The sequence below is a fragment of the Macrosteles quadrilineatus genome, unplaced genomic scaffold (genome assembly GCF_028750875.1).
Source record: "Macrosteles quadrilineatus isolate MER2022 unplaced genomic scaffold, UCM_ALF_1.0 Scaffold_5__1_contigs__length_97177068, whole genome shotgun sequence".
Taxonomy (NCBI): domain Eukaryota; kingdom Metazoa; phylum Arthropoda; class Insecta; order Hemiptera; family Cicadellidae; genus Macrosteles; species Macrosteles quadrilineatus.
The window spans coordinates 12,133,407-12,160,045 of NW_026542598.1; the positions used below are offsets into that span (position 1 = coordinate 12,133,407).

General features: G+C 33.8%; 1 protein-coding gene across 1 annotated transcript in view; it reads right to left on the bottom strand.

Annotated features, from left to right (window-relative positions):
- Nucleotides 1–2,112: 2,112 nt before the first annotated feature.
- LOC128995916 (uncharacterized) overlaps nucleotides 2,113–26,639 on the bottom strand; it is a 96,003-nt gene continuing 71,476 nt past the window's right edge. Inside the window, exons 4-5 of the mRNA XM_054420964.1 lie at nucleotides 5,202–5,372; nucleotides 2,113–2,878 (exon numbers count right to left, since the gene is read on the bottom strand). Of these exons, the coding sequence (XP_054276939.1) occupies nucleotides 2,856–2,878; nucleotides 5,202–5,372 (194 nt within the window). The 3' untranslated portion in view covers nucleotides 2,113–2,855. The remainder of the gene's footprint in view (nucleotides 2,879–5,201; nucleotides 5,373–26,639) is intronic.

The window sequence follows — 26,639 nt, forward strand, 5'->3', positions numbered from 1 at the left end:
CAAATAGTGATCAGCTGACGTTTCTTCAAATAAACATTACTTTCGTTACACAAACAATACTTTGCCTGACATCAACAAAGTTACAACTGAAGTTCCCATGCTCGTCGATCTTCAATCAGCTGAATTTTACACTAAAATTAATTGTACAGCCGTTTGTGTTTAGTAGAAAAATACGAAATATCAGATATTTTTTTTTAAGTTTGATGAAGTACTTTTTTATTGTGATAAAAAGTATCGTTCAATACTCGACACGTCAATACGCCAAGGACGGGCACTCTGCTAGCTACATAATAATTTCAATATTTTAGTTCTTCATCTGAATGATTTGTACAAACACCTAGGGAAACAATTTAAAGACTTTTTACAAGAGAACATATGGCAACAGATTACTCTGTTGAGTGAAAAAGTAATACTTTGAAAATATTGGAATTGGCAAATATTTCAACACCATGATAACGAAGAGTATAGCAAACATAGAGTTATCGCTGAAGTATGGAGTGTGTCAACAACAAGTAGGTTGTGGTCGCAATACAAGCTTTGCATTTCGAGGGTACTTTACACATGAATGTACATTTGTGTAACCTGCACCACACATGTTGCTCGTTGTACAGAATACTGAATCAAATTGTAGAAGAATTGTACTTTAATTTTTAACGGGAATATTAGCGTAGTGATTTGATAAACTAACACTACGTAAAACTTTTTATTTACTTCGAAGTAATTTAGGACAAACTTGTATTTTAAGACAACGGTATAAAAAACAATGGTTTTTGGGCCATGTCATTGGTTAAAAAACTAAAAGTTTAATCATACTTTCACAAGATTGCTTGGATAAGGGATGTGTAAACAACATAATGTATTATTACTAAGTCAAACTTAGAATGTATCCATCTCTTGTTACAATAGGTTATTGCATGTTTCACAATTTATTTGCCAAATTATTGAATTAAGTAAATGCTTATCACCTTACTGCCTAGTTTGAAAGTCGATTTATATATTTACCCTACTTACCTAGTGGAATTATCAACTTTATAATCCACGTTTGTAAGCCTAAATGCCCTTTCTTAAGCAACTGACAATTTATTTGATTATTTGATAATTTATAAACTGATTATTTGAGTTGTAATTTGTATAGGTACATGCAATCCATGTAAATATATTATTATAAGTTTGAACTTTAAATCAGAGTGTACGTTCGGGAAAGCTTTCACAATAATCTGTTGTGGTTAAGACGGATCACTAACGCTTGGCTATTTTTAGAATCCCTCTTGATGGAATTTATATTAAGCTGTTAGCCTGGTGACAGTTTCTGATTAAAGAATAAATCGGTTTCTGAGTGGATGGGCATTTGTCAACGAACTGACGGCAGACATGGTTTCCTTGGTAATGCGTTACATAGGCCTACAGACAGGGCGCTTTATTTGTATAAATCTTTGTATCGTAGGAATTTGTATTCAAGATACATTGTTTTCGTACATTCATATTTAGTACTTCTTTGGTCAAGTTTGTTTTTAAAGCAACACTCAAGTTCTATGTTCAAACAAAGCTTGTGCAGAATAAATGGAATAATCTGTGTGGAAATATTGACTAAAACTATTTAGATTACAAATGCCGGTAGCATTTTCAATGCATTAAGGTACATATAACAAAAAAAGGTACATACACAAATTACATTAAAATTGAACTACAATGGATAGCTCTGACAGCCACACAGATATTAGAAAGCAGTATTATATTTAGTTCACAATATTTAGACGGTTTGAGGGGAAGTTCCCCACCACTATTTTTCTATTTAATGTATGTTGCTTAATGAACTGTTGAGCTATTATTTTAAAGGTAAGGGTCAAGTGGAGGGGATTGATTTCTTTCCCTAAAACCATATAAATATTGTGAACGAAGTATAGTTCTTTACATGAATGAATATATCATAGATGATGAAGAATTTTTTTCAGTACAGTTAATTATCATTATTCAGGGAAATACTTTCAAATGAACAAATACGTGCAATTTGTATTAAGGTCATAATTAGTTTTTCTGTATTAAATCTTAAAGAGTTCATCAAGTTCATGGCAACTTAAAGTAGGTTAAAGGAAGAGAAAAATAAACTTCACATTGGATTACTTGGTTTATTACATAATACAATAATAAAATATAAAGCCAGTATATCAATGTTTACAACGTTTAAATTTAGTGTCGGGTTTGTATACAATGACATTTAAAATGAATCTCAGCATCGACAGGTGCCAAGTGGTACAGTATACACGATGTTGAGGTGACACTGTCGAATACCTCGTGAACATAAAACAAGATGACACCCTACTAGACACATACAGCTATATACAGCACATGTAGTATTGAAATAACAAACTGAATGTTCAAAAACTGTAAACTCCGGTAAAAACTACTTATATTACTCTATGGGTTTAAAATTGCTTTAAATGTATAGGCCTACACTAACATTTGATCTATCGGAGATGAGACCGGGTACCAAGCAACCCCGGGTTCGATCCTTACTAAATTACGAATAAAAAACATATGTAAAACGGTAAATGCATAGAGTACAGAGCTACGTCTATGACAGCTAAAAGCCCGCTCATTGGACGTAAATAAATATAAAAAACTAAACTAAACATTACGAGTAGTCGGAAACATCTAAAGTTAAGACATCGAGACTATAGAAAAACTATCGAACGTTTGTGTTTCCATAGTCTTGCACAAAAGAAAAACATCCCGCTCCGAGGTTCGACTTTGACCCGAAGTAACAATAATACTTGAGATGTGGAGTGAAGGTGGTCAACCAACTAGGATCTGAGAGAATGTTGATATTTGCAGAAAGTTGAATGGAATGAAGACATCTACTGTCGGTTACGTCTTGCCCCTAGAACACCAAAACAAAAACACACCTTGTAGTCAGTGATAAATATTTACATCAAATATCTACATCAAAAAGGGTTTGAAATACGTATTTAAGATTTACGTAAAACTAATTTTACAATGTATCAAATATCTTTTATACTGTGATATTTTTATTTTAACAATAACATCCACAGTTTCTGTTTTATAGTTAATTTTAGTTTATTTTAATTCCACTACGGAAATTTTTTACAAGGGAGAAATTCACAGCAAACGATAAATCTTACTCCCATCAGGTGTTGGCTACTGATTAATTGCATTAGTGACAGGGCTTAGTGTTGGATAAAACAGTAAATGTTAAACAGAGGATGCCATGAATACGTCCAAGGCTGAGCATTTCATGCATCTTCATAAAGGGAAGCTATGTAATTCTCCTCCAATCGTTATTGTTCAGCTAAGGAACCAAAAATATCCTATCCTATATTCTTATATGAGCAGTGTTTGGTTGTATGTATGTATGTATGCTCGCTTGCACAAAGATCTCGAAAACGGATTCGACAATTTTCTTCAAATGTTGTAAATAGTTTATTTCTGACCTAAAAAACGAGTTTACTGCAGTTAGAAGTTAGAACTGCCAAACAAAAATCTAATTACGTAGAAAAATGAAACTGAAAGTCACATTTTTTAACATTAGTCTTATAGGTTGCTAAGTAGCCATGTTGGTTGAATTAAATAACAAGGAAAAAGTAAACAAAAGACTTGTAAGTTGTAACATGTGTTCATAATAAGCCATCTACCCACAGTATACTAGCAAATTACAAAATACAGTACAAAAGGAAAAACATCACTTGTTACTATTGAGCAAAGATTATACTGAAGATGACTTTATAAATTTTAGTAAAGGCTAGCAGTGCGTAGTGTGGGATCTGTTTATGACGATTAGATTAAGGTATCTGTAATCCCAAAATGCCATGGGAAGGGAAGGAAACAGATCCGTGACGTAGGAAGTGGGTGAAGGAAGTAATAAAGGCGAGCTGTCCGGAGTGTGGGATCTGTTAATGACGATTAGATTAAGGTATCTGCAATCATAAAATGCTATGGGAAAGAAAGGAAACAGGTCCGCGACGTAGGGAGTGGTTAAGGAAATAGTAAAGGCGAGCAGTGGGGAGTTTGGGAATTGATTAATGTATCTGCAATACTAATACTGCTTTCAGAGGAAACTAATTATTTTCCCCGAGCAAAGCTCGGTCTCCAGGTACTCTTCTATGTTGACGAGAAAAAAGTCAGATATGAGAATTAAATAATCTGTTTTTAATAAAATGATTGTATTCCTAATACTTACAGTAATGTTTTGTGAAGATAAACAAATGTTCACAAATGATAACCAAATGAGCCAAGATTTCAACAGAGAAATTAAAAGCTTTCGTGAATAATATAATTTAAAATGAAAGTTTTTCTATTTAAAATTATTTTTACAATATTTACAAGACCTTGAAATTCGTCTTGAACTATCATAAAATTTGGTTTCGGTTTATAAACGAGTGTAATATTCACGTTTGTTTACGGGGTTTTAAATATTGCTTTCATTTCAAAACATAACTAGTTAAAATATAAAATATGGATTAGTTATACTGTGATAATCGTTATTTTATTACTAGGTTCATTTTGATGTTGCACTGCACTATCAACAACTTAATTTTATTTTCATTATGCTTTGATGATTAAAAAAAACCCTTGTCATTAACAACATGTTTTGTTTACATATAGTGTACAGCGCATTTCAACTTATCAAATAAAAAAAAAAGAAAATACTCAACTATTAAATCCTGATCTACTAGAATTTCCTATTTATAACCAGATTTTGTAACGGAAAATTGTACATAAAACAAACCTAACTGTTTTATGTTAAGAATACCGGTGTTAAGAATGGAGAACTGAAAATGTATTGAAGCCCTATATGTGCCGGGGCATAACTATAAGTATTACAGGTACCTGGTAGGTACTATATGAAACTCCATAAGACACTAAACCGACAAGCATATGACAGACAATAAAAATCTAACGGTTAGAGTTCAATATTGGCATTTTGGGTTATCATGTTGATGATATAATTACTGAACGTATCGTTTTTGTCAACGTAAATTGTGAAGAAGTATCTTTGGTCCTCTATGTATGATTGTTGAAGTTATATCAGGAGCTGGTGTGTTGAATTAGGATTTCTTAATGAATTGAGTAGTATAATTGCGAATGCTGTTTGAGTTAATAATTTAAGGGGTGTGATTTATACGTAGGTTTAGGAATTATCACAGTTGGTGTTTTGAATTATGTGATGTGGGGTAAGTTCTTACCCGTGTTCTTGTTGGTTCCCTTTGCAGGCCTGGCCCCCTTACTTTTACACTTCTTGGTGATCTGCCTGGTCTGTTCACAAGACGAGTCGCTCTTGTCCTTTATCGTGTCCGTGCGAACCATCTCATTCTGTGCGCTGCAGCTGCTCCAAGCGCCCTTCTCATAGCGACAGGCTGCAAGCACATAACACGTCCAACTTTAGAAGCCATGCACGTATTATGTCCTACGTCATGCTGCCATGATGTCATGAGACATTCGGTTGATGCAGATTAATGGACATTGAGGAAATATGTTAGAGGCAACAGACAGATAGAACAAGAGCATGAGTAAAATTTAAATTTTAAGGATACACATTTCTTGGTTTAGTGTTTTTGCGTCGACAATATTATAATATAATGATTAATAGTTATGTATATTTTAGAGAAATATTCTGTAAAATATAATAATTTGAAGGGTTAGATTCAAACCTTTGACTACCAAATTTAAAATAGTTGGATTCGAGAAATTTGGATGGATTAAGCTAAGGCTAATTGTAAAAAGACCCAAAACAATACGGTATTCAATAAAACGGCATTAGGGATTAAAAAGCTTCCCTTGTTGATAAACATATCAAGAATCATTTTAAGACATTACAATAACATCCAACCTAAACAGTAATCCTCAAAATGGTCAAAGTATTGTCAATAGTTCCACATGCGCCCACCTGTAAAACCCATGCAAATAAGTGCACTAGTATTTGCAATCAGATTGTTTAAAAATAATAAAATAGATAACTTTTTAATACGCACAGTAATAAAAATTATAACAAATCAGAGTATCTAATGAATAAACTGGTAATATTACTGAAACATGCAACGATCATTATGTCAAATGAAATATTCAAAAACAATTTCCTGGCAGTGTAAAACATCACTCGATCTTACCACATTAACAAGACGTAACGAAACAATCTATATATATAATACGCTAAGCCGATTTTTGTAAACAGAACTCCTCCCACATTTTTGGACCGATTTTGATGATTAAAGTGTCAAAGAAAATGGCCCTGACCTGTAGTTTTGCAAAATGTTTATGGTTTTTTAAAATCTTTATTAGTTTGGGCAGGATCTTCAATCAAAGTTGGGTTTTCTCCCATAAGATTAACACGGGGAAATCTAAATAATTAATTGGAAAATTTGTCTCCACTAATTTGAGAGAACGGCTGAACGTAGAAACTTGGTAGAGGTGTCCAAAGAAAGGCCTTGGTCTGTAGATGAGTTATCAAAAGAAACACGAAGTAAATTCCCTTAAAGCTCTGCCCCAGAAGCCCTTAAAGATACCTCGACAAATTTGTTAACATTTTGGCCATGTGGATAATACTTTTTCATAAAACAGCTGTCGATTTTTCAATTGTGTTTTAAACAACACACATTTTATTGGGAAATACTAAACTGTCCAAAAGAAGTATTTGCAATACTATTTTCTGATTTTAAAATTCATTTCCTTCTGTATCATGTCATGTTTTGCAATATAACATTCCATTACGAAATCAGTGGAAATTCCTTTTATCACAGAACTCTTACAATAATTTCTTATTGAACTATCTGCTGTACGACTGTACGGTTGTTGTCTGCCTTTTCCCCCACTTTTGCCTATATTTTATCATATTATTCTACACATCATCATAGATTCACGAGATTATTGTTATACATGTTTTCAATCATTGGAAAAATCTTCGATTGTGTAATACAATACAAAATTATACAAGTGCAGAAGGGCAAGTTGCCCCTTTGAGCAGTGTCCATATTTTGCTAAATTAATAGTAGTTTACAGCAACTGGATAAACCATTAATTTTACAATATTTATGTATAAATATGTGCATGATTTAGAAAGGCATTAAGCTGTAAAACTGCAATTAGCTACAGACTTTTCAGAGAGGTCACTTCGATGTTCTTCAGCTTAGTGAAAACATAATATAGATAAGTATACAAATAAGAATTCGAACTCTTAGAGAGCCTTTGAATGTTATTAGAATAACAAAATGGGTTGTGCATGTTTACTAACGCTACTCAGCAACAAAAACCATTTAATTTATCTCTAAAAATAAAATATATTCTTAAAGTGCACTGAGCAGCAGCCTCGAAAATACTATGTAACTTACCCATATAGTTACAAAATGCTCAAACTCACATTGTGACATTTATAATTCGGCTTATATTTCTCCAGCAGATTTTATCTGCAGAAGAAGTTTATTGTGCTCTTATCGTGTGTAATAACATCCAAACACAGAAACCTGGCCTAAAATGGTACCTATCTTGAGAAATTATTTGAAGTGGTCTATATTACGGACCGTGGCTCACTGGGTTGTTAACATGATTTAAAATAACACGACATTTTGACTGTAAAAAATACACAAAGAGTAAATACTATTTAAGCAGCTACTGTCATGACAGAAAGGTCATATTCCTTTTAAACTAGATCACATCATCCAGTATAAGATACGTTGTTTAACAATGAATGTAAACGTCAATATTTACGTAACAGCCAATTTATAGTATTTATTGCTTTTTCCAAATGCCGCATTGTTATGTAATTTGAATTATTTGTTGCCAATGAAGCCGCACAACCATATAAACGAGGAGGCTCCTAACAATTCAAGAGTAAAAGCCAACTTCACTTCAAGTATATTCCACTACACCTAACTTTCCGTAGATGAATAATTAGCGTAAGCCTTGACAGTGACCGTCGATTTCGACGGGTTTCACCTAGTAACATAAATACAGATTACACTCTCACGTCTGGCATTTAGATAAACAGTACAACCATGGGCTACATGGTATATAGTAAATGGTACAACTAATCGAATAATTATGTTGATGAAATTCAAAGGGAAATATCTATAAAGCATATTTATTATAACTAGTGGTCTCCTTTTGGTCGAAAAGTCGACCAAAAATTTGTGTTGTGCAAACTTCTCTATTTTCACCGCACGCTGTAAATAAAATATGTTATTTGAATTTCTTACATTTGTTTTCATTTTCTGTTTATATTTCGTTGTAGTTTCGTCACTAGCATAGCAACCCATAAGACCCATGAATATTTTTTTAATTTTAAATTCATTTTTTGTGCTTTTTTGGGCCTATTTTAATTTATAAAGGAATTCTGCACATCTACTTACAAATATCTGTCTAACAGTATACGTTTATCTTCCTTGCTATGCACAACGAGCTGAGAAAAATGGTTTTAAAGAAAAATACTTGCTTATTAATACATAGATTCCTAATTATATATATTTTTAAAGTAAATAACTGATCGAATTATGATCATCTTATGCAGACAAAGCCACAGTGCCTAAGGTAAATAGGTATACTATGCTCTTTTGCGGGCTATCTGATTTCCAAGAACATTAAATTATATTTTAGTCAAAATAATTACCTTGAATTATAATATGCCAATATTATAGTTAAGATCACGTCTGTGTATACTAAAAAATGTATAATCTATATTAATAGAAAGACTAAAATACTCGTAGTGCCAACAGCATTACCATTATAGGTTGTATCGAGTTGGAGTAATATTTATACTCTGTTCAACCAAGGAAACATTACGTCAGCGGTTTGAATTGATTTGCGAAGTTAATTTAACGACAAAGCTTGTAACATTGATGATAGAAAGGACAAATCACCTCACCCTTGTTCAGATATAGGAGGTCTACAACAATGTTTCTCGGGGTCTGAGGCAAATTCATTTGCAGCACAATACCTTTGTTGAATAATTCCTGTCTGGTGTTTGGTCCATGTACTTTGCATTATCCTCGGCTCAATAGGTAGTGGAAAACTAAATTGGTCTCGATCCTTGGTTAATGTTTGTTACATTTAGTTAAAAATGTATTAAATAAATTATATCCTTAATTAAATGTACATTATTGCTATGTAAAGTCTGTGTGTACATTTCACTATTTTAATAATTTTGAATGTTTAGCTGATAAACTAAATGCAAATATATAAACCACTTGGAAAACCTGTGGTTCATAAAATACCCCCGCCGCAGCAAACCTGCCGTCTAAGCGAATTTCCATTTGGCTGAATTGATTTTCAATCGATCTATTTAAATAACATTAGGTTTAAAGAGTACCTAGGTTTGCTGCTACAAGGAAACTAATAAAGTGTGTGTTTTAAGTAAAATAATTATTGCTTAGTAAAAAATGAATATATTTGCCAAGTTTGAACAAAAGATATCCATAAACAAGCAAACTACAACATTTTACAATATTCTCCATAAGAATAACATAGGAATTTTAAATTTACAATTTTTTTAGTTTTCTCCGTAACCAATAACCGTACAAAAACACTTTAATATACTGAATTGTTTGTATTTTTAAGCTCTTTAAGAAGGTTTAGATAAAAATTGGGAAATTTTGTGTTTTGAGGGTCAAAAATGAGAAAAACCAATTTTTACCCCATAAAACCCCCCATAAAACCCTGTTCCCATGGTCCGATCATGCTGGATCGCGAACTCATTCAAGTTTATCCCGCCTTACACCTTCAAACCAAATTTCATCAAAATCGGATAAAAATTACTCAAGTTATCGTGTTCACGGACACATATATATATAAATCTATATATATATATATATATAGATATGCTAGAAGCTGTTAAGAGGACAAAATTTATACACAACTCCTGTTAAGAAGACAGTAACTATCGCCTTATTAATAAGAGGACAGTCTTCTTAACAGGCTTTTGGTATAACACTCACTGTCTTCTTAACAGCTTTTCACGTGTAAAATTCAGGCTTACCAACTTCTTTGTTGGGAACAAGTTTTCCCATCGATTTTCTGGTAGTCTTTTGTCAAATATTCTTCATAAATCATAAGAATTTAAGTAAAGTTTGACCCAATCGTTTAGTTTAATCGTTGTAAAACTACGTAGATAATAAATATCATCCCCTTTCTTTTAGGCTGGACTAAAATTTCGAATAGATGATATAAATCTAATCCTATGCACGTTTCTATCAACGAAATTCCTAGAAATTCAATCCTACTGCCTTTGTTTTTAAATAAAACGATTATTTAGTATTATAAAAACTTAACAATGAAATATGCTTTTATTAATAATAACTACTACCGTCACTCCCGATTCCATCGTCCTTTTCGCTAATTCTCCCTCAATTAATCAACAGCGCGCACTTGCACGTGCTCTCGCCTACTTCCGCATTTGCATCTATACATAGCTTTCACACGCATAGAGCTAATTCCAAAGATTATTCGTAGAGTATTTACTGGCCTTATTATGGCCAGGTTGTTGTTTTAGAGTAATGTAATAAGAGCAAAAATTGTTGTTCGAGTACAATGTAAAGTGAAATGTAAATTCAATATTTTTTGTGACGCATGGTATCTGGAACGGAACCGAAATTTATTAATAGCTTAATAATTGGCCTTTGCACTATATGCACTGACTTTCGAGTTATACTCTATACTATCTCCTATCCTCAGTGTTCCTCCAGTTGTCGGCGTTGAATTTTTGGGGTTACGACGCTCCGAGGTTCAGGCGTGATTTGCCATTGTTGTGGTGGACCGGCGTCACCACTGACGTTATAAATTTATTAGTTTTCCGTGCGTAGTCGGTCGTCACTCATACCTTACAAAAAACACGTTCTAGGACAGTATTTATAATGGAATTAGTTATAAAAATTATTTTCCTGTGCTAAAATTCAATAAAAATGTGTATAAATACGTGCCTAACCAACATCAGTACCCTCATGAGAGAAACCCGATAACGGGTGTATGAGTAAAACTACCGAAAATGCTTATGTGACGTGTGGGTTGGCACTACTGGGGTGATTATGAGAGGTAGAGGAATGCATTAGTTCCGCTTTTAAGTTTATATTTTACTTTATTTTTCATCCGGACATATAAAATGTTACGTTGAGTGTACATTACACACAAGTGTACAAACTTATGTATACTGACTGATATTCAATATTGTTTTTATCAGAATTTGGTCCTACAGACCGTGGTCAATACAGTAAGGTGTAGTGAAAAAGCTAAAAACGGTTTTTCATTTGTTTAAATCCTTTTTTGTCCATACAACAACTTTATTTTTTCATTAAAGCATCTTCGCTAGATATTTCTTACTATGAAAAATCTATAATTGTTTGGTACTGGCTAAGCGTGTATAATATTATATCTATTTCTTCAGTCATGCTTTTAAATAAACAATTAGGTGACAAAAACTTTGTCAATTATTTATTTACAATAAATGTATTGTTTTTATTTTCCCAAAAGATCAGCTGTATATAAATGTTCTAAATGCATATACTAAACTAGCTTTACCCACGGGCTTTGCCCCGTTTAACTTCATAAGTGAGCTCGTTCGCATGGCTCAATCACGTCCTGGTTGAACCCACGGGCTTTGCCCCATTTAACTTCATACGTCCTGGCTGAAGTTCGTTCGCTACGCTCACTCACTTTTAGGTTAGAGCTCGTTCGCTGCGCTCACTTGCCTTCCGGTTAGCTCATTCGCTACGCTAACTCGCCTCCAGGTTCAAGTTTGTTCGCTACGCTCACTCACCTTTTGGTTTCAAATTAGCTGTTGTCATAAATGTAAAAGAAATAATAGTGCTGGTAATCCTTGTATATTTAATGCTATTGAACACCATAGGACATAACCAACTTGTTTAATTGAAACACCTGTTAGGATTCATTAATTACATTTAAATCTGAGTACTCATATGGTTAATATGGGAAACTCCTGACCCACTGGGGCGGAGCCCAGAGGTCGGAGGGTAAAATCCTTTCTTAGTGAGCGTCTACTACTCAAAAGGAAGATGCCTGCCAAGTTTCAGGTTCCTTGGTCTTATGGTTTCTGAGATTTCGTGATGAGTGAGTGAATGAGTCAGTGGTATTTGAGCTTTATATATGTAGATTTCTAGTTTGCATGAAAAATTAGTGTGTAAGAGATGATCTCACGGATGGACGTCGCCATTTTGACCCGAAAAATCACGTCACCATTGGAGGATTAAATAAGCATGAAAAAATATAATCCAGTTATTATTAAGTTATTATTATATTGCGCAAAGCACGTTGCAACTAGGATTTCACTTTTGTTGTAAACTTTCTTTGATCTTTACCGACTCTCCGCGGATAGCCAAAATTTAGTGGATAACTTGTCTCTCCACTAGTGGATGACAGAAAAAGTCACTGCATTTGGTATGAAAAGCAACAAGTTTCCGCAACTAGTGATAATAGACAATAGACAATAGACAACCATTCTTTATTATTTACACAAACAAAAATGGGTACTGTTTTAAAGAGAAGAAATTAAAAATTAAAAATACGTAGGAAAATATGAAAATGAAATTAAACATGAACTTTAGTGATTGGATTGAAAATTAAATATACAGTCTTTAAACTCTCATTTTTAAAAGTTATTTTTCTGAATAGAAGGGGTGATTTTCAAGCCATTTTCGTAGATGAACTGTATTCCAGGGTCTTGTTTAAGTTCATCAGGCAGATTGTTGAAGTAGAGTTCTCTTTGCATGTAGGTTTCTTCTCTATAAAACTGAGGTGGTGTATCGGGAGTGCGAATTCTGAAGCATTTATTGTGTTGTATTGGTGGTAGTCTCCGAGCTTAGTTTTATTTGTTGAAATTGCAAGTATAATTACCTCACTAATGTACAGTGCTGTTACTGTAAGTATTTTGGGTTCTTTAAAAGCTGTAAGGAGACATCTCAATTACGTGAATAGATTAAGCAATGACTTTGAAAAACGTATTGGATTACAATAATAGCTCCTCTCAATATTGCAAGCAGAGAACTGCATTTTCCACCTAGTACATACAAAGTAATGCAAGATATCTTAAAAGAAATATTGGCAATGAATTAAGCATAATGGCGGAAAATAATAATAACAATGCACTGTGGCACATAATCAACACGGAAAATCGATCAATCAAAAAATATTGTAATCTACACATATCTTTCTACATCCATCATTTCTAACTTTACAAAATCTCCGAAACTAGTCGACGAAACTAGTCGAAACTCTTGTCGTAAGTATACATATATAATGTTAAAACTATAACTGCCCAAGGATAATAGCGCAAGTTTAAATTAAAAAAGCGTATGACTGAAACTAATTGATTTGGTAACTGATGACGTTGTTTAGACCAATCAGGAAACGACACTCCTTTACTGCGTAAATGTCTAGCAAAGTGTGTACCTCTGTACTTTCGTCTAATCATTTACAGTGATTTATTCTTTACATGGTTCTAAATTCATAGTTTGACTTTTCGTAGGCCTGGCTTTGTCTGTGTTTGTCTGTGTTGGCTATGTGCTTAAGAATGGTTTTACATAGCTGTTATCACTGGTTATACAGTAGTGTACTTGCACATATTCCCGCCATTTTATGCAATTTATAATTCAATCCCGTGCTTTTATCGAGAGCGTTGAGAAAAGACGTGGAAAAGATTAATATTGATCATTAAATATACTGTACTGTACGAAATAATTAAACATCCACTACAGATTTTAGGGACTATACTCAATGTTTCCACTTAAAACAAACTAATGCAAAATTTACTTTTTGTATTAAATTAGCTTATTTTCTTGAAATGTAGTAAACATGTTTATGTTTAATTACATTAAGAACTGTATTTCGGCTAAATAAATTTACAACAAAACGCATTAGGGAATATTTGCAAATGTCAAATAAGAAACCAATAACCCTACATCTTAATAGGCAAGTTGCCTAATGTAAACATGTCCATTTCAAGCTGGCTATAGTTCAGCTTCGCATCAAAGTTAAAATTGACTTTTGGTTTATCAGAGTAAAAATGTTTTAATAGGGCAAACTTAATGTCATACAACAATCCTTTACCCTATCTAGGTTTATTCCGAAAACTTAAAAAGCATCCATGCAATTAAAAAAGTAGTCGTCTTGGATAAAATTAATAGCATTACCATGTAGCTATATAACTACCATATAACTAAAATATCAATGGGGGCATGATAAGACTCTAACGTGAATGGGCAGAATATGTGTTAATCGCCACAAGTGATATTTGCCACCACTCTAGGATTTGTGTCATTTGCCACCACTGTATATCTGACTGGGTGAGCCCTCAGCCCCAACCCTGGTCTTCATTTATCCAGAAAGAATTCATCGTCCAGGATTCATATTTTTGTATGTCATAAGATACTAGTCAAAGGTCCCCACATAATGTTTTCTCTAAATCGGATAGTTTCTGAGATGGCAATGGTGGCACATTCAAATTCATCCCCCTGTATATTCGCAAAATACTAAACACTTAAACTGAGGGGTTTCAAGATTTTAATGGGATTTAGTCTTATTGATGCGTCATATACTGTGACAAATGCTATTTTTATATTATTTATCTAATCTCAGGCCATGTAAGGAACATTCAAATAGTTTAAAATACCTTAACATAGATAGGCATATACTGTTTAACTTGTGATTATGTGAAGTTTGGACTCAAAATTTGCGTTCTTCTTAGCCGAACAAGATGGTAAAATGAATTTTCACAATTCACAGTTGTAACTGGAGTTATAACCATTTATTTAATATACAAAAAATTATAAGTACAACTACATGGTTGTGACACATAGAAACGGTCAGGCAAGAATTCCGGCAACTGACCTTACTGGTGGCAAGACACTGGTGGCAAATAGTAGGACATCGAATGGGTAAATCAGAATGTTTAACCAAAAAGGTTTATCAGTCGAAGGAAGACAGAAGTTTCTTCATAGTTTTACCCGATCGTTGTTAAATCTAATTCCCTGATTTATGGCCCTCCCCGGTACATGAGGGGTGCAGATCAATCGAGTAGGTTAAAGAAATACAGACGGTGCTGAATGGGGAAGAAAGTGAAAGTAGTCTCGGCGAGAAGGTGCGAACTGCCCCGACGTTCCTAGAAGGATATGGATGAGGTACTACACAGGGTGTATCAAGTCAGGTGTCCACTATTGATTTCAGACAAACCGTTTGTCTCACAGTCATGAAATGACTAAACAAACCCCAAGGTATAACCTTTGACTATTAATACAACAATATCTTTAATGTTTTTTATACATAATGTACCAAACCCAGAGGTTATCTCGTTCAAATATCACAATTATTGTCAAATGGGTGAGTCAGAATTTGGATCTCTTCATTAGCTTAAAAATGGCAGCTGTTTATATGCAAAAATGTGTAATATTTTGAATACGGCATAACTCACGACAGTTGAAACATATGTGTTAATAATTTTCTATCTATATAAATAAAATTAGAGTTTCGTCTGTACATTTCTCAGAATCATAAACTTTTAGGTTATTTTTACGTTTTATACATCAAAGAAACCGAAACAAGTCTTATCTAAATTTCTGTCTGTCTGTCTTCCTGTCTGTCACGGCCCAAGAGCCATTTTACGCGGCCTTCTCCTGAAAAACGAGAGTACCTATTAAGTTCCGAATCATTTTAATGTACTCACTGGATTGGCGAGATTGTCTTTAGCCATTAAAATATGGCGTCACTACTTTGTAAATAAAATGACGGACGTTTAAAACCCCAATTTTGTGTGATCTTTTGTAAAGTTTTCTCCCAATTTTTTGTGTTAAAGTTTTGGGAATTTAAATATTTTTTTCGCCGTCACGAGATCGAGACCTTTAATTTGAGCCCTCTCCCGTCGTTATACGACTTCCCAGTTGCCTACAATTTTGATGCAAAGAATCGGCTTACGTAATTAGCATATACATGGTGTCAAAAGAAATAGCAAAACTTTATACTTTTATTATATATTCATAAGCCCCTATTCCCATGGTCCGATCGTGCTAGTTAGTGAACTCGTTCAAAGAAAAATGTGGGTTTACACGTTCATACCAAATTTAATCAAAATCGGATCATTTTTGCTAGAGTTATCCTGCTAACGGACAGGCCTTTTGGTAACTCTAGGTTAAACATTGAAAAGGGTTGTGTGATACAACATTCACATAAGTGTATATTATATTTTTTATTTACTCTTTAAAATGAATGTAATATTCTTGCCTTGATTTTGTCATTGCGAACACGATTGTCAATCTTGCTCTATACATTTATGAAATTTATTATCATAATTGTCATTACTTTGACTCCAAACTGTGTATAAAGTGCGATTGTATACTGTTGGGAATGAATATTATATGAGTTGAAAATAAAACACCATCTAGCCGTATATAAGTTACCTCTGAAGAAGTCTGTTTTATATTGTAAATGGTACCAACTGCATAGACTTAACACGTCCGTAACAAGTTTAGTATAAGGCAACCGAATGACCCAAAAATGGCCTACATTTGTAACAAATCTCTATCCCTATATCCTATAGCCTTATTTTTATTTTGATAAGTGTTTTGTGCGGACAATGATAAAAAAAATTGCTGAAAGAAACGGCTCCAACGATTTTTTAAACTTTTGAAGTTCATTGTTGGTGATGGTCTGGTCAGTTACTAAATGTTTATTGCAAACATTTTCCATTATAATTAAAACATACATTACAACACTTTTTGGGATCTGCAATCTGAAGCTGTACTCAAAGTGCACACATCACGTTTTATACTGTATGTTTTCAACTAATATCTTACTGTTAAAAATCTTAGCCAAAACATGTATCTGAATTTACATTATTGGAACAATACGATTTGGTAACTGCGCAGTTTGTAGACTACCCTCGACTAAGCTATATGCGCAACACGACCAATCGGGTAATCCCTGAATTATAAGAACGACATGCGCAGCTCAACACCTTACACGACTTTCACACGACGCGGCGCCCGCCGGATCCGGCGTAGGGCTATGGGAGTATGTGAGTCCTTTCACACCATGTCCGGCGCGCGCCGCGCGGCGAATTCGCCGCACGGCGCGCGAGTTACATGAGACCTACGCTATACACCCTATATGGGAATGAAAACCCTCTTCATAGACGTAATATTCACCAATTGATTGGATGTAAAATGAATATTTTAGCTATAATTAATAAATAAATAAATAAATAAATTAATTAATTATATGTTAGCTATTAATAATTACTAGCGTACATGTTGCTCGAATTCGAGCAATTACAATGTATTACAGGAGTTATTTTAAAACGAATAACAGTCATATTTACAATGAGTTTAAAAAAGTCAACTCAAAGATTACCGGTGTGTAACTCAGACCATGTTTATCTTCGTTATTGATAAACCTAAGCATTCCGGCCGGTTTCCTCCTTCTCTAAATGCCTCGCTGTAACTTACATGCAACACAGATCATTGATAGAGGGCTAATTGAGAACGAAAAGTCGTTTTGGGGTAGTGTTTGTTATATATTTTCTATTTGCATTCCTCAACAATCATATGTTATTTTAAATATTTATTATTCCTGATGTTTTTACTATTGTATTTATCAAAACATTGTTCTCAATACAAGACTCATTACAACACCATCTTGAAATATTTTATTCAAATATTAATTATCTAATATTATTACAAGTATTTTAAAGTGTTAGGGCGCATTTATAATCTAATAGTTGAGATTGTCCAGGGTCAGGTGCTGACTGTGATGAGTTAAGCCTATTACGCGCCACTGTTCTGTAGCTGCGGTCGTTATCACGATTACGCCTCTTGTCTATGATTCGTTTTCGTCGCATCGGAGGCATTAAAAAAAAAAAAAACAACAACAAATAAACAAATTATAGGTACACAAAACCCAAATGCACAAATTTAAGTTAGAATCATGCTAACGCGATCCGTCATAGCGACACAAAACAACCATAAATACACAAATTTAAGATAAAACCATACTAACACGATCCGTCTTGGGGGTTATGTTTACACAAACTCAAATAGTAAAGAAATGTACTCAATGCATTTCATTGAATCTATATAAATAAAATTAGAGTTTTGTCTGTACTTTGCTTAGAATTATATACTTTTAGGTTATTTTTACGTTTTATACATTAAAGAAGCAGAAACGAGTCTTATCTCTATTTCTGTCTGTCTGTCTGTCTGCCTGTCTGTCTGTCTTTCCCTTTGTCTGTAACACTCAAGATGGCATTTTACGCAATCTTCTCCGTGAAAACCAGAGTACCTATCAAGATCCAAGTCATTTTAATGTATTCACTGGATTGGCGAGAGAGTCTTTAGTGATTTAAATATAGCCTCACTACTTTGTAAATAAAATTACGGACGTTCAAAAATGCAGTTTTGTGCGATTTTTGTCAAATTTTCGTTCAATTTTTATCACATAATTGTCTATTAAATAACGAACAGCTGTTCGGATCAAGATTATTTTTTCTAGCTGTCAATGATATGTTTACAAATGTTGTTTACAAATACCGCAACCATTTCGAATCACGTTTTGAAAGCAAATCCCAACCAAGTGAGATTAAAAACGTTTTTCTTACATAACGGATTTAATTAATCGCAAGTGCAATAATATAGTCTAATAGTGTAACCGTAAATGAAATTAAATAACTAGACATCGTCCAAATCGGAACCAGAAATTCTTTGAGTATAAAATGTTTCTTGAGTTTTGACAACGAGAAAGAAGACCTTGAATCCGTGTTGTATAGGGCTGGACACTGAAATGATCGTCGCCAATAGCTTACAAAAAAGGTTTCCACTCATTGACGGCGCTTCAATGGCGGTTGTGTAAAGTGTAAAGTAAAAAATCACAACTGCAGTGGGTGATTGTAACAGAGGAAGTGCTAAACTCACTTTTCCAATGTGTCACTTTCTGTTTCTACTCACCGTGTGATGCAATCGCTGGACCATACAGCCAATAGGCCCATAGCTCATATCTTGGGTACGTAAGCCTACATATTTATTCATAACAACCTTTTTGACGACGATCCTTGATACCGGTACTTTTCCATAGATTACATGGCCTACCTACTTAAGAAATATAATTACAAATGACCAAAACCCCAACATTGTGTGATTTTCGTCACATTTCCTTCTAATGTTAATAGATATACTAATCATTGTTTAGAGAATGCGTAATCTATTAAATAACAAAAAGTTGTTTGGGTAAGGTTGTTTTTTTTTTCAAACTGACACCGATAAGTTTACGCTATAACTTTTTACGAGAAAATCCAAAAGCAAGAGATCAATAGCCTCGGGACTAGATATTAATGTATTTAATTGGTCGGATGTACTATAGTTCTTAGGTAGGTTCTTACGTAGGTACTGGTTCTTTTCCTTAGAACCGTTGGTAGCTGCTAGAATCATTTTTACGTAGGTACCAACACATCACTGTAGTTTACAAATTAGTTATCGTTGGTGTTGCACCTTATTTATTAGAGCCGTCCGTATTCAGTTTAAGTGATGTCTTAACTCTGTATAAGTTTTGCTTTTTCTGTCTGGATTCCAAATCTTAGCTTACCCGGTATGCTAAGAAAATGATAACCTATTTGAGTAAAACATTTGTTGGGCAAACCATCATGAAGTGTTTACGCCTTTATATTGTTTTTGTATCAATAGTTCGTGGCCTTTTTTGGATTGTTGTGTGTATGTCTGTTGGTAACGCATTAATGTCCTTATTTCTCAGTGTTTCACGGAATGGACAAGAGCACCTTTGATACTGAAAATGTCAACCGGAATAAAGTGTTAAATGGTGAGGTTGAGGTAGTACTTTAAATACGTTTAAGTTAACCGATGTGGAAAGTAACTTTCAATTATAGGCCTACTTTAGGGCTACGCTTCATGGATCTATAAAACATTTTTTAGTTTAATCATTGGACATATGGACCGTAACGATCCGGGTGACATTTAATTGCGAAGCATTTTTGGCTTGAACTGTCAGATACTGTATTTGCGAAGGTTTATATATAATAGTTTTGCCAGCATATCTGCAAATATGCAAACTAACTGCTGTTTTTAATCTTAATATAAGAAGGTTTCAACTGACTACTATAAGATCCCCGTGCGTAGAACGGGCACACAGCTATTTGAAAAATAAATAACAGTAATTAAATTATACAGCTGATCAAAATGTAAACAATTATGTTCTTCATAAGGATAACATGGGAACTTTAAAAGCCACTGGGTTAGAGCCCAAGGGACTTTTTCAAAAATGTAAGGTCAGTTTGCAAATCTACACGACACGCTCTTTCCAATGAGACGTCAATGGATAAAATCGGTTAAGAAATGGCGGAGGAGTTCAACCGACAAAGTTTCATGTAGCGTATTAATTATATTAGTTTAGTTAATATATGAAATACGCTATACAAGTAAAATGAATTTCAAAACTGGAGGTGAAACTTAAACAAGAACTTTATGCAAGAAGTTTAACACGTCCGTGCGAAGAGTGAATACGTATGACAGATTCCGAAATTCGCAGTACACAATTATTTAACAATACTTTATTAGTGGTTTTCATGACCTTTACGTTACACTTGTGTGCTGCGATCACAGATTTTACCTTTTTATACAGCAACATACTGCAAATGTGCTGTAATCTCTATTTTGGAAAAAATTAAGCCTGCAAATATTTTACTTATACAATTTTAGTAGGCCATATTTTGTATGTTATTTTTAGTTTTGATATTAGAATGAACTGTTTTTTACGTAATTTGTTTTGTAAATAATATAAACGATGTTTATGTTAACGATGATTAATTAGATGTAAATATGAATTATGTAATATGATTCTACAACTATTAATGTTTTGTTAAAAACCGCCAATTTTGTCTCACTTGCCCTGGAATTTTGAAACTTTTGTACGTAGAGTTATTAAATTTAAAGTCTATGTTGAAGTATGAAGTTTTATGAATATTCATATACTACTTGATTTAATTTTGTATTGCAATTTATAAAAACATGCAAAACATAGAAGTATTTCAGAATTTTTTTCCAATTTGAGGTGTTTAGCAAACTGTTTTATAAAACAGAGATTACAGCTAATTTGTGGTTGTACACCTATAGCAATCTGTGGTTATTTACAAAACTAACATTTTTCAACTCCGTACTCAAGTACAATGACTGGCGGTGGCAAATAGTGATTGGAAATTATGTATAATCCTTGACTTTGTCCTCCACCCCCTTATAACTCTGTCAACAATGGTTCAATTGCCTTATTTCAAAGTGACAAGACACGTACACTTAATTGGAATTTCCATCGTCTGGGGATTAATCTAAGTTTTTTACAGCTGCATTTCTAATATTATTGTTCTACAAAAGATTGCCTGAACGAAGAGAAGGTAAAACAGCTAGTACATAATCATATATTTTACACCAGTGGGGTTAGACTGATGTAACCTTCTCTGCATGTAAGATTTGCGTGTACTGTACTAGTTATGTTTAGTCAAAGGCTTAATACAACAGGAGCCGAGAGGAAACGAAGGTTTTAGGAAGTGGGAGGCTCGATTGGGTGCACACACCACACCAACTATCTATCTCTGAGTTATATAGAATATTATTTTATTACCATACCACATTTATCGTCTTATTCCATTCCATTGTGTTGACGGAGGTGTGCGTAGGTAGCTGGTGCCTAAACTAACCAGTTAGGCATAGCTTTCTACAACACTGGTTTATTGTTAAAAATAAGAAAGTGATAGTAAAAAATAATGCGTTTCTAGCTCTTTCAAATACAGTAGCTTTTCTATTAACACAAGCAGTGTCATTATGTTCCATCATAAATAATTGAATAGATTTCCAGTTTAACACTTATTTAAACAGTTAGTTATTTTTCGCTGATTTCGTTTTACTATAGCAATTAACTAAACTAGGCCTATATTATTTTTTTTCTGGTGAAAACAGTATTTTTGTAAATTGGAGAAATGTGTACCGTACTTAAAATCATTTAAACGACCTAAACAAATAATAACCCTTCGATATTAGGTTGGTCCAAAGTTCATCAAGCTCGAATTAACTTCCAAGCTCCTTATAACAATACATTTATGTTACGTTTCGAACACCTCTGCCTTTCTTGTATAAAAAAGTAGTATAATCGATATTCAAGAGAGCCAACCACTTCAATATATCTGTGTATCTAAAATGAAAGAGTCTGCTTAAATAATGTAATTGAAAAACTAGTCATGTGACAAACCAAATAGGCCTAACACTGCCTTTCCCGCCTAAAACCAGTAGTGCAATCTATATTCAAGAGGTAGTTCCCATCTTTTAGATTTCTAGGTGGTAATAGAATCTGCTCGAATAAAAAAAGACTGTTCATGAAACATGTAAAATAATACTAGGCCCACTGTTAATACTACTGTTGAAGAACACTATGCAATCGATGGAGAGCTGGGCCATCCATTGATAGCATTGCGAGTGCAAATTTCAAGTAATATACAGACAATTGAAAACCAATCTATAATCATTTACAGACCAGTGCATTTCCGACCATTTCCGATCACGTTTTGTAAGAAAATCCAAAACCAAGTGAGGGTAAAAACGTGGTGCCTTACATAACGGATTAAATAGATCGTAAATGCAATAATGTGTAACTGTAAATTAAATTAAATTTCTAGGCAACAGTCAAGTCGTTAACCGGAGATTCTGTGTGTCTGTAACAAATCAAATTCAACTTGAGTTTTGATAACCGGGAAAAGACCCTGAAAAAGAGCTGTGTACGAAGTTTTGCCTGCATATCTGAAAAAATGCACACTAAATATGCAAACGAACTGCTGTTCTGATTATAAGAAGTTTTCAACTGACAAAATGAACCCGTCCGTAGAACGGGCACACAGTTAGTTGTAACATATACCCTATTACTAGAGCAATACTTAGAGCAATTCTTGTATATATCTCGTATCTCGGAAACGGCTCTGCGACAAGTAGACAGGTAGAGTGTAATTGAAATTGCGATAATACAGTTAATTACAAAATGCTCATGGAATAAACTATGCTTTATTTAAGAAATCCAAAATGATCAAACTGATTTTCCCCCGAGCACCACTCTGTCAACCAAATATAAACATTTAATTAGGATGGGACATTTATTGTAGCACTAATATAATTCAAGTTACAGCTCAAGCGTTCAATGATCAGCATGGAACATAATTCAAACTTCTACGCAAAACTCTGGAAGACACAATTACATTTTCTTACCGCGAAGTACTCTGTAACCTTTTCCGGGAGGCAGCAGGTGTTCAAATAGTTTCAACCCTCGGCAATCCGAAACGGACCTGATAGCATTTCCCGTCCTTCGTAGGATTGTTGTTGATGGGTTTATGAAAGTATTATAATTTTCTAAAGCGTTTGTATATCTACCTGATTGACACATGTTCTTTGTACTAGTGAATGACCAGGAAAAACCTGTTGTGTGCAACCTTATTAACTAGGATTGCTTTCACAGCAGTGAAATCCAGTTGAGTGGAGCGATCACGTTTCATGGTTTTTAATAAAGCAATAAATAATTTAAAAATGTTTATAGATATAATAAAAAATACAACTGTTTCATCAATTTAACTTATAAGTTTCGCTCAGAACTATCAACATCTATAACAAGTTTCATACGTAAAGTTGTGGACACTACATACATAACCTTAGTATTGGTATTTTTTGTGTTTGCTTGCTAATGTCATCTGTGGAATCCACAGTTCTGGTTGAACCCGACATTGAAACTAAACCAATGAACATTTTCTCAATATCGACCAGATTTTGCAATTCAAGCAGAAATAATCCTGCACGCATCCATGTAATTAGCAGATGTAACTTTTTAAAGACTTGCCTGCTTTAAGACAATTGGACAAATAGTCGTCACCATACATTATATGAGGGTTGTTTTATTTAATTGTGTACATTTAACATACATGTAATTGTGAAAAGCATTAGTTTTCTGTTCGTGCGTTTCGGGTGCTTATTGCTCGTCTTCATTTTTTACACATATCAGGCAGTTTTTCAGAGTGCGTTCTGAAATTTTCCCTTCCCATTCCGGTGGCGCATCGTCAAAAACTACAAAACATCATTTTATTCACCTTGAGAGTTTTAGTTCAATATTAGTGTATCTTGTTTAAAGACTCTACGTTTTTCAATAGTCGTAATCCCCCTTTCTTAGTAATACAAAGGTAATATACCCCAAGGGTATTGGGTAATCAATGCTAAATAGTATTTAAAGGAGTGTTCTTTGCCTTTTTGTCCTTGGGTGCTAGGCACGAACTCGAAATTGTTTCAGGCATTACTTCAGGCTAGACCTAAGGGTTGTAGGGGGGTATTATCACTTAGAAAAAATCCATTTTTGACTTGGCAGGATTTGAACCCGGGATCTCAGGGACTGAAGTCCCGCGCTCTAACCACTACACCAGCACTAACCCAGTCCTTTGCCTTAGTAATTAGTATTTAATAATGCCTTATAATTTATTAGTTAATACTATTTAGCAATTTGCTAACGTACTCTAGATTGTTTGTCATAAAGCATAATTTTATGTCACATTCCTTTGTTTAAATTTTCGAAAACTATAATGGCATCTGACAGTTCATAAGACCTATGCTAAAAATATAAAAATTCCATTTAATGCTTATAACGAAAACTAATTTAACAATTTTTTAGGAAGACCTAGGAGCGGTTTTTTAAATCATTGTGCGCAAACGTTACTCGTATTATAGTATAGATACGACACACTCAAAACTAATCCTGTGGGAAGCCAGGGAGGGAATGAGGGATAACTGATCAGCTGATCTCGTGAGTACCCAGATGGCCAGATCCCAGGGTACAGTACTTACACTACCAACTGCTAATGTAACTATATAGTTGTGGTAGCACTGCAGGTCGGCGATTTGGCGCGCGCGGGAAAATGAATAATTTGGGAGCATGCCCTTGACAATGGTAGGATATCTAGGTGTTTAAATATTCCTCTTAGCTCTCTGTTTTTTCGTACCTCAACCTCCGTTACTTCAAATGGCCCGTATATTTTCTCTGCACTCTATTTCTCAGACTCAGCAATACGGGTTTTGGTTCTTTGGTCAGTGCCCAAGTTTCTGAACCATTTATGGTATCAAATGAATCCAATTTGGTATCTACTGACAACATGCAGCTTATTGGAGAGTTTTCTAGTGACCTACTACAACTGTTGACATTTGAATTACTAACCAAAAATTTGGTTTGCCAAAATAGTCCTGACATAATTAAAAATCGTCCATACCTATCCTTTAAATCAATTTCACTGCATAAATTTCTAAATAAATTAGTAAACAAAGAAAAGTAAAAACAATAACAGATCGTTTGTTTTGAAACAGATGTTTAGTTGAAACAACATTCGTTTGAAAAAAATTGCTTGTCATCTGTAGAAGGAATTTGAAAAAGTAAACACGCTAGTAAGCTAGTGACGTAATTAGTTTACTATCCATACCATTATCCGTTCTTATCTGTGATAATTACCCACCCTCATTGAATCTATGTGCTGTACATCATAATTTCCCATATTCCTTTATCCAAACTATACGATAATTAGTTAAAAATTAAAAGATATATTTTGCCTACATCAGCGCACCCATACGTAGCCAAACAAGTCACACATGAACACACGCCAAACAACAATTTAGATTTGACAAAAGGATAGGCCTACTTTCAGTATCCTAGGTCAATGATAAAATCGTGATTAATCTCTGTCATACATTTGTCTATCTCTGAATAAATCTCGTAAAGTAATTCATATAGGCTTTTCTTTTATTTGAAGACTCGTGGGCAGAGCCTCGATTTGTATACGGCAAAGGGCTTCCTTATCTCTACTGTCTACTTAATCCCTATTAATCTTACTTATTTCCTATACTCAATGACCAAATTAAATAACCCCCTAATTCCATAGAATATTTTTATATCCATCCAGCTGTTAGTTCAAACAAATTATAATGCACTAAAACAAACCCAAGAGTTTAAAGACTGCTATAAAAAATAAATTAGTTTATCAAGTATTTGCAATGAATATTAAAATAATCTGTCATCCCCTTACGAAATAAATGTATGTAATTATTAAAGCATTACACATAGTATAAATTAGTCAATCCTGCGTATAATATATCATTTCTATCAAAATGCTGAATTTGTGTCACAAACTCTGAATGTTTACAGCTGTTACGTTAAACAAATGGTTTTATACAAAAAGCCAATCTAGAATGTAGGCGTCTGCTGCTACACTTTTTTAAAATTTAAACTTAATTTCCTAAAACCTAAAACCCTAAACTAAAATTATGGCTTCGACATTCCCTAGTTCTCAAAATTATCTTTCTTTCAACACAAAAATTATGAATATCCGTCAATTGGTTGATTCAGAATCGTGAAATAAAAATAACCTTGTTACGTTTTAATATTATAAATAGATACTTTCCATTAATTGGTGACCATACATAGTAGGTATTTTAAGCCAAGTATGAATGGAGATGAGTGAAGGATGAGTGGCGCGATCTTGTAGTCTAGTTAGTGACTATACAAATTTCATTTAGTGCGTTACGTTATATGAAAGACCCATGGTTTGAAAAGATCAAAATCACTCATAGACCGGCCCA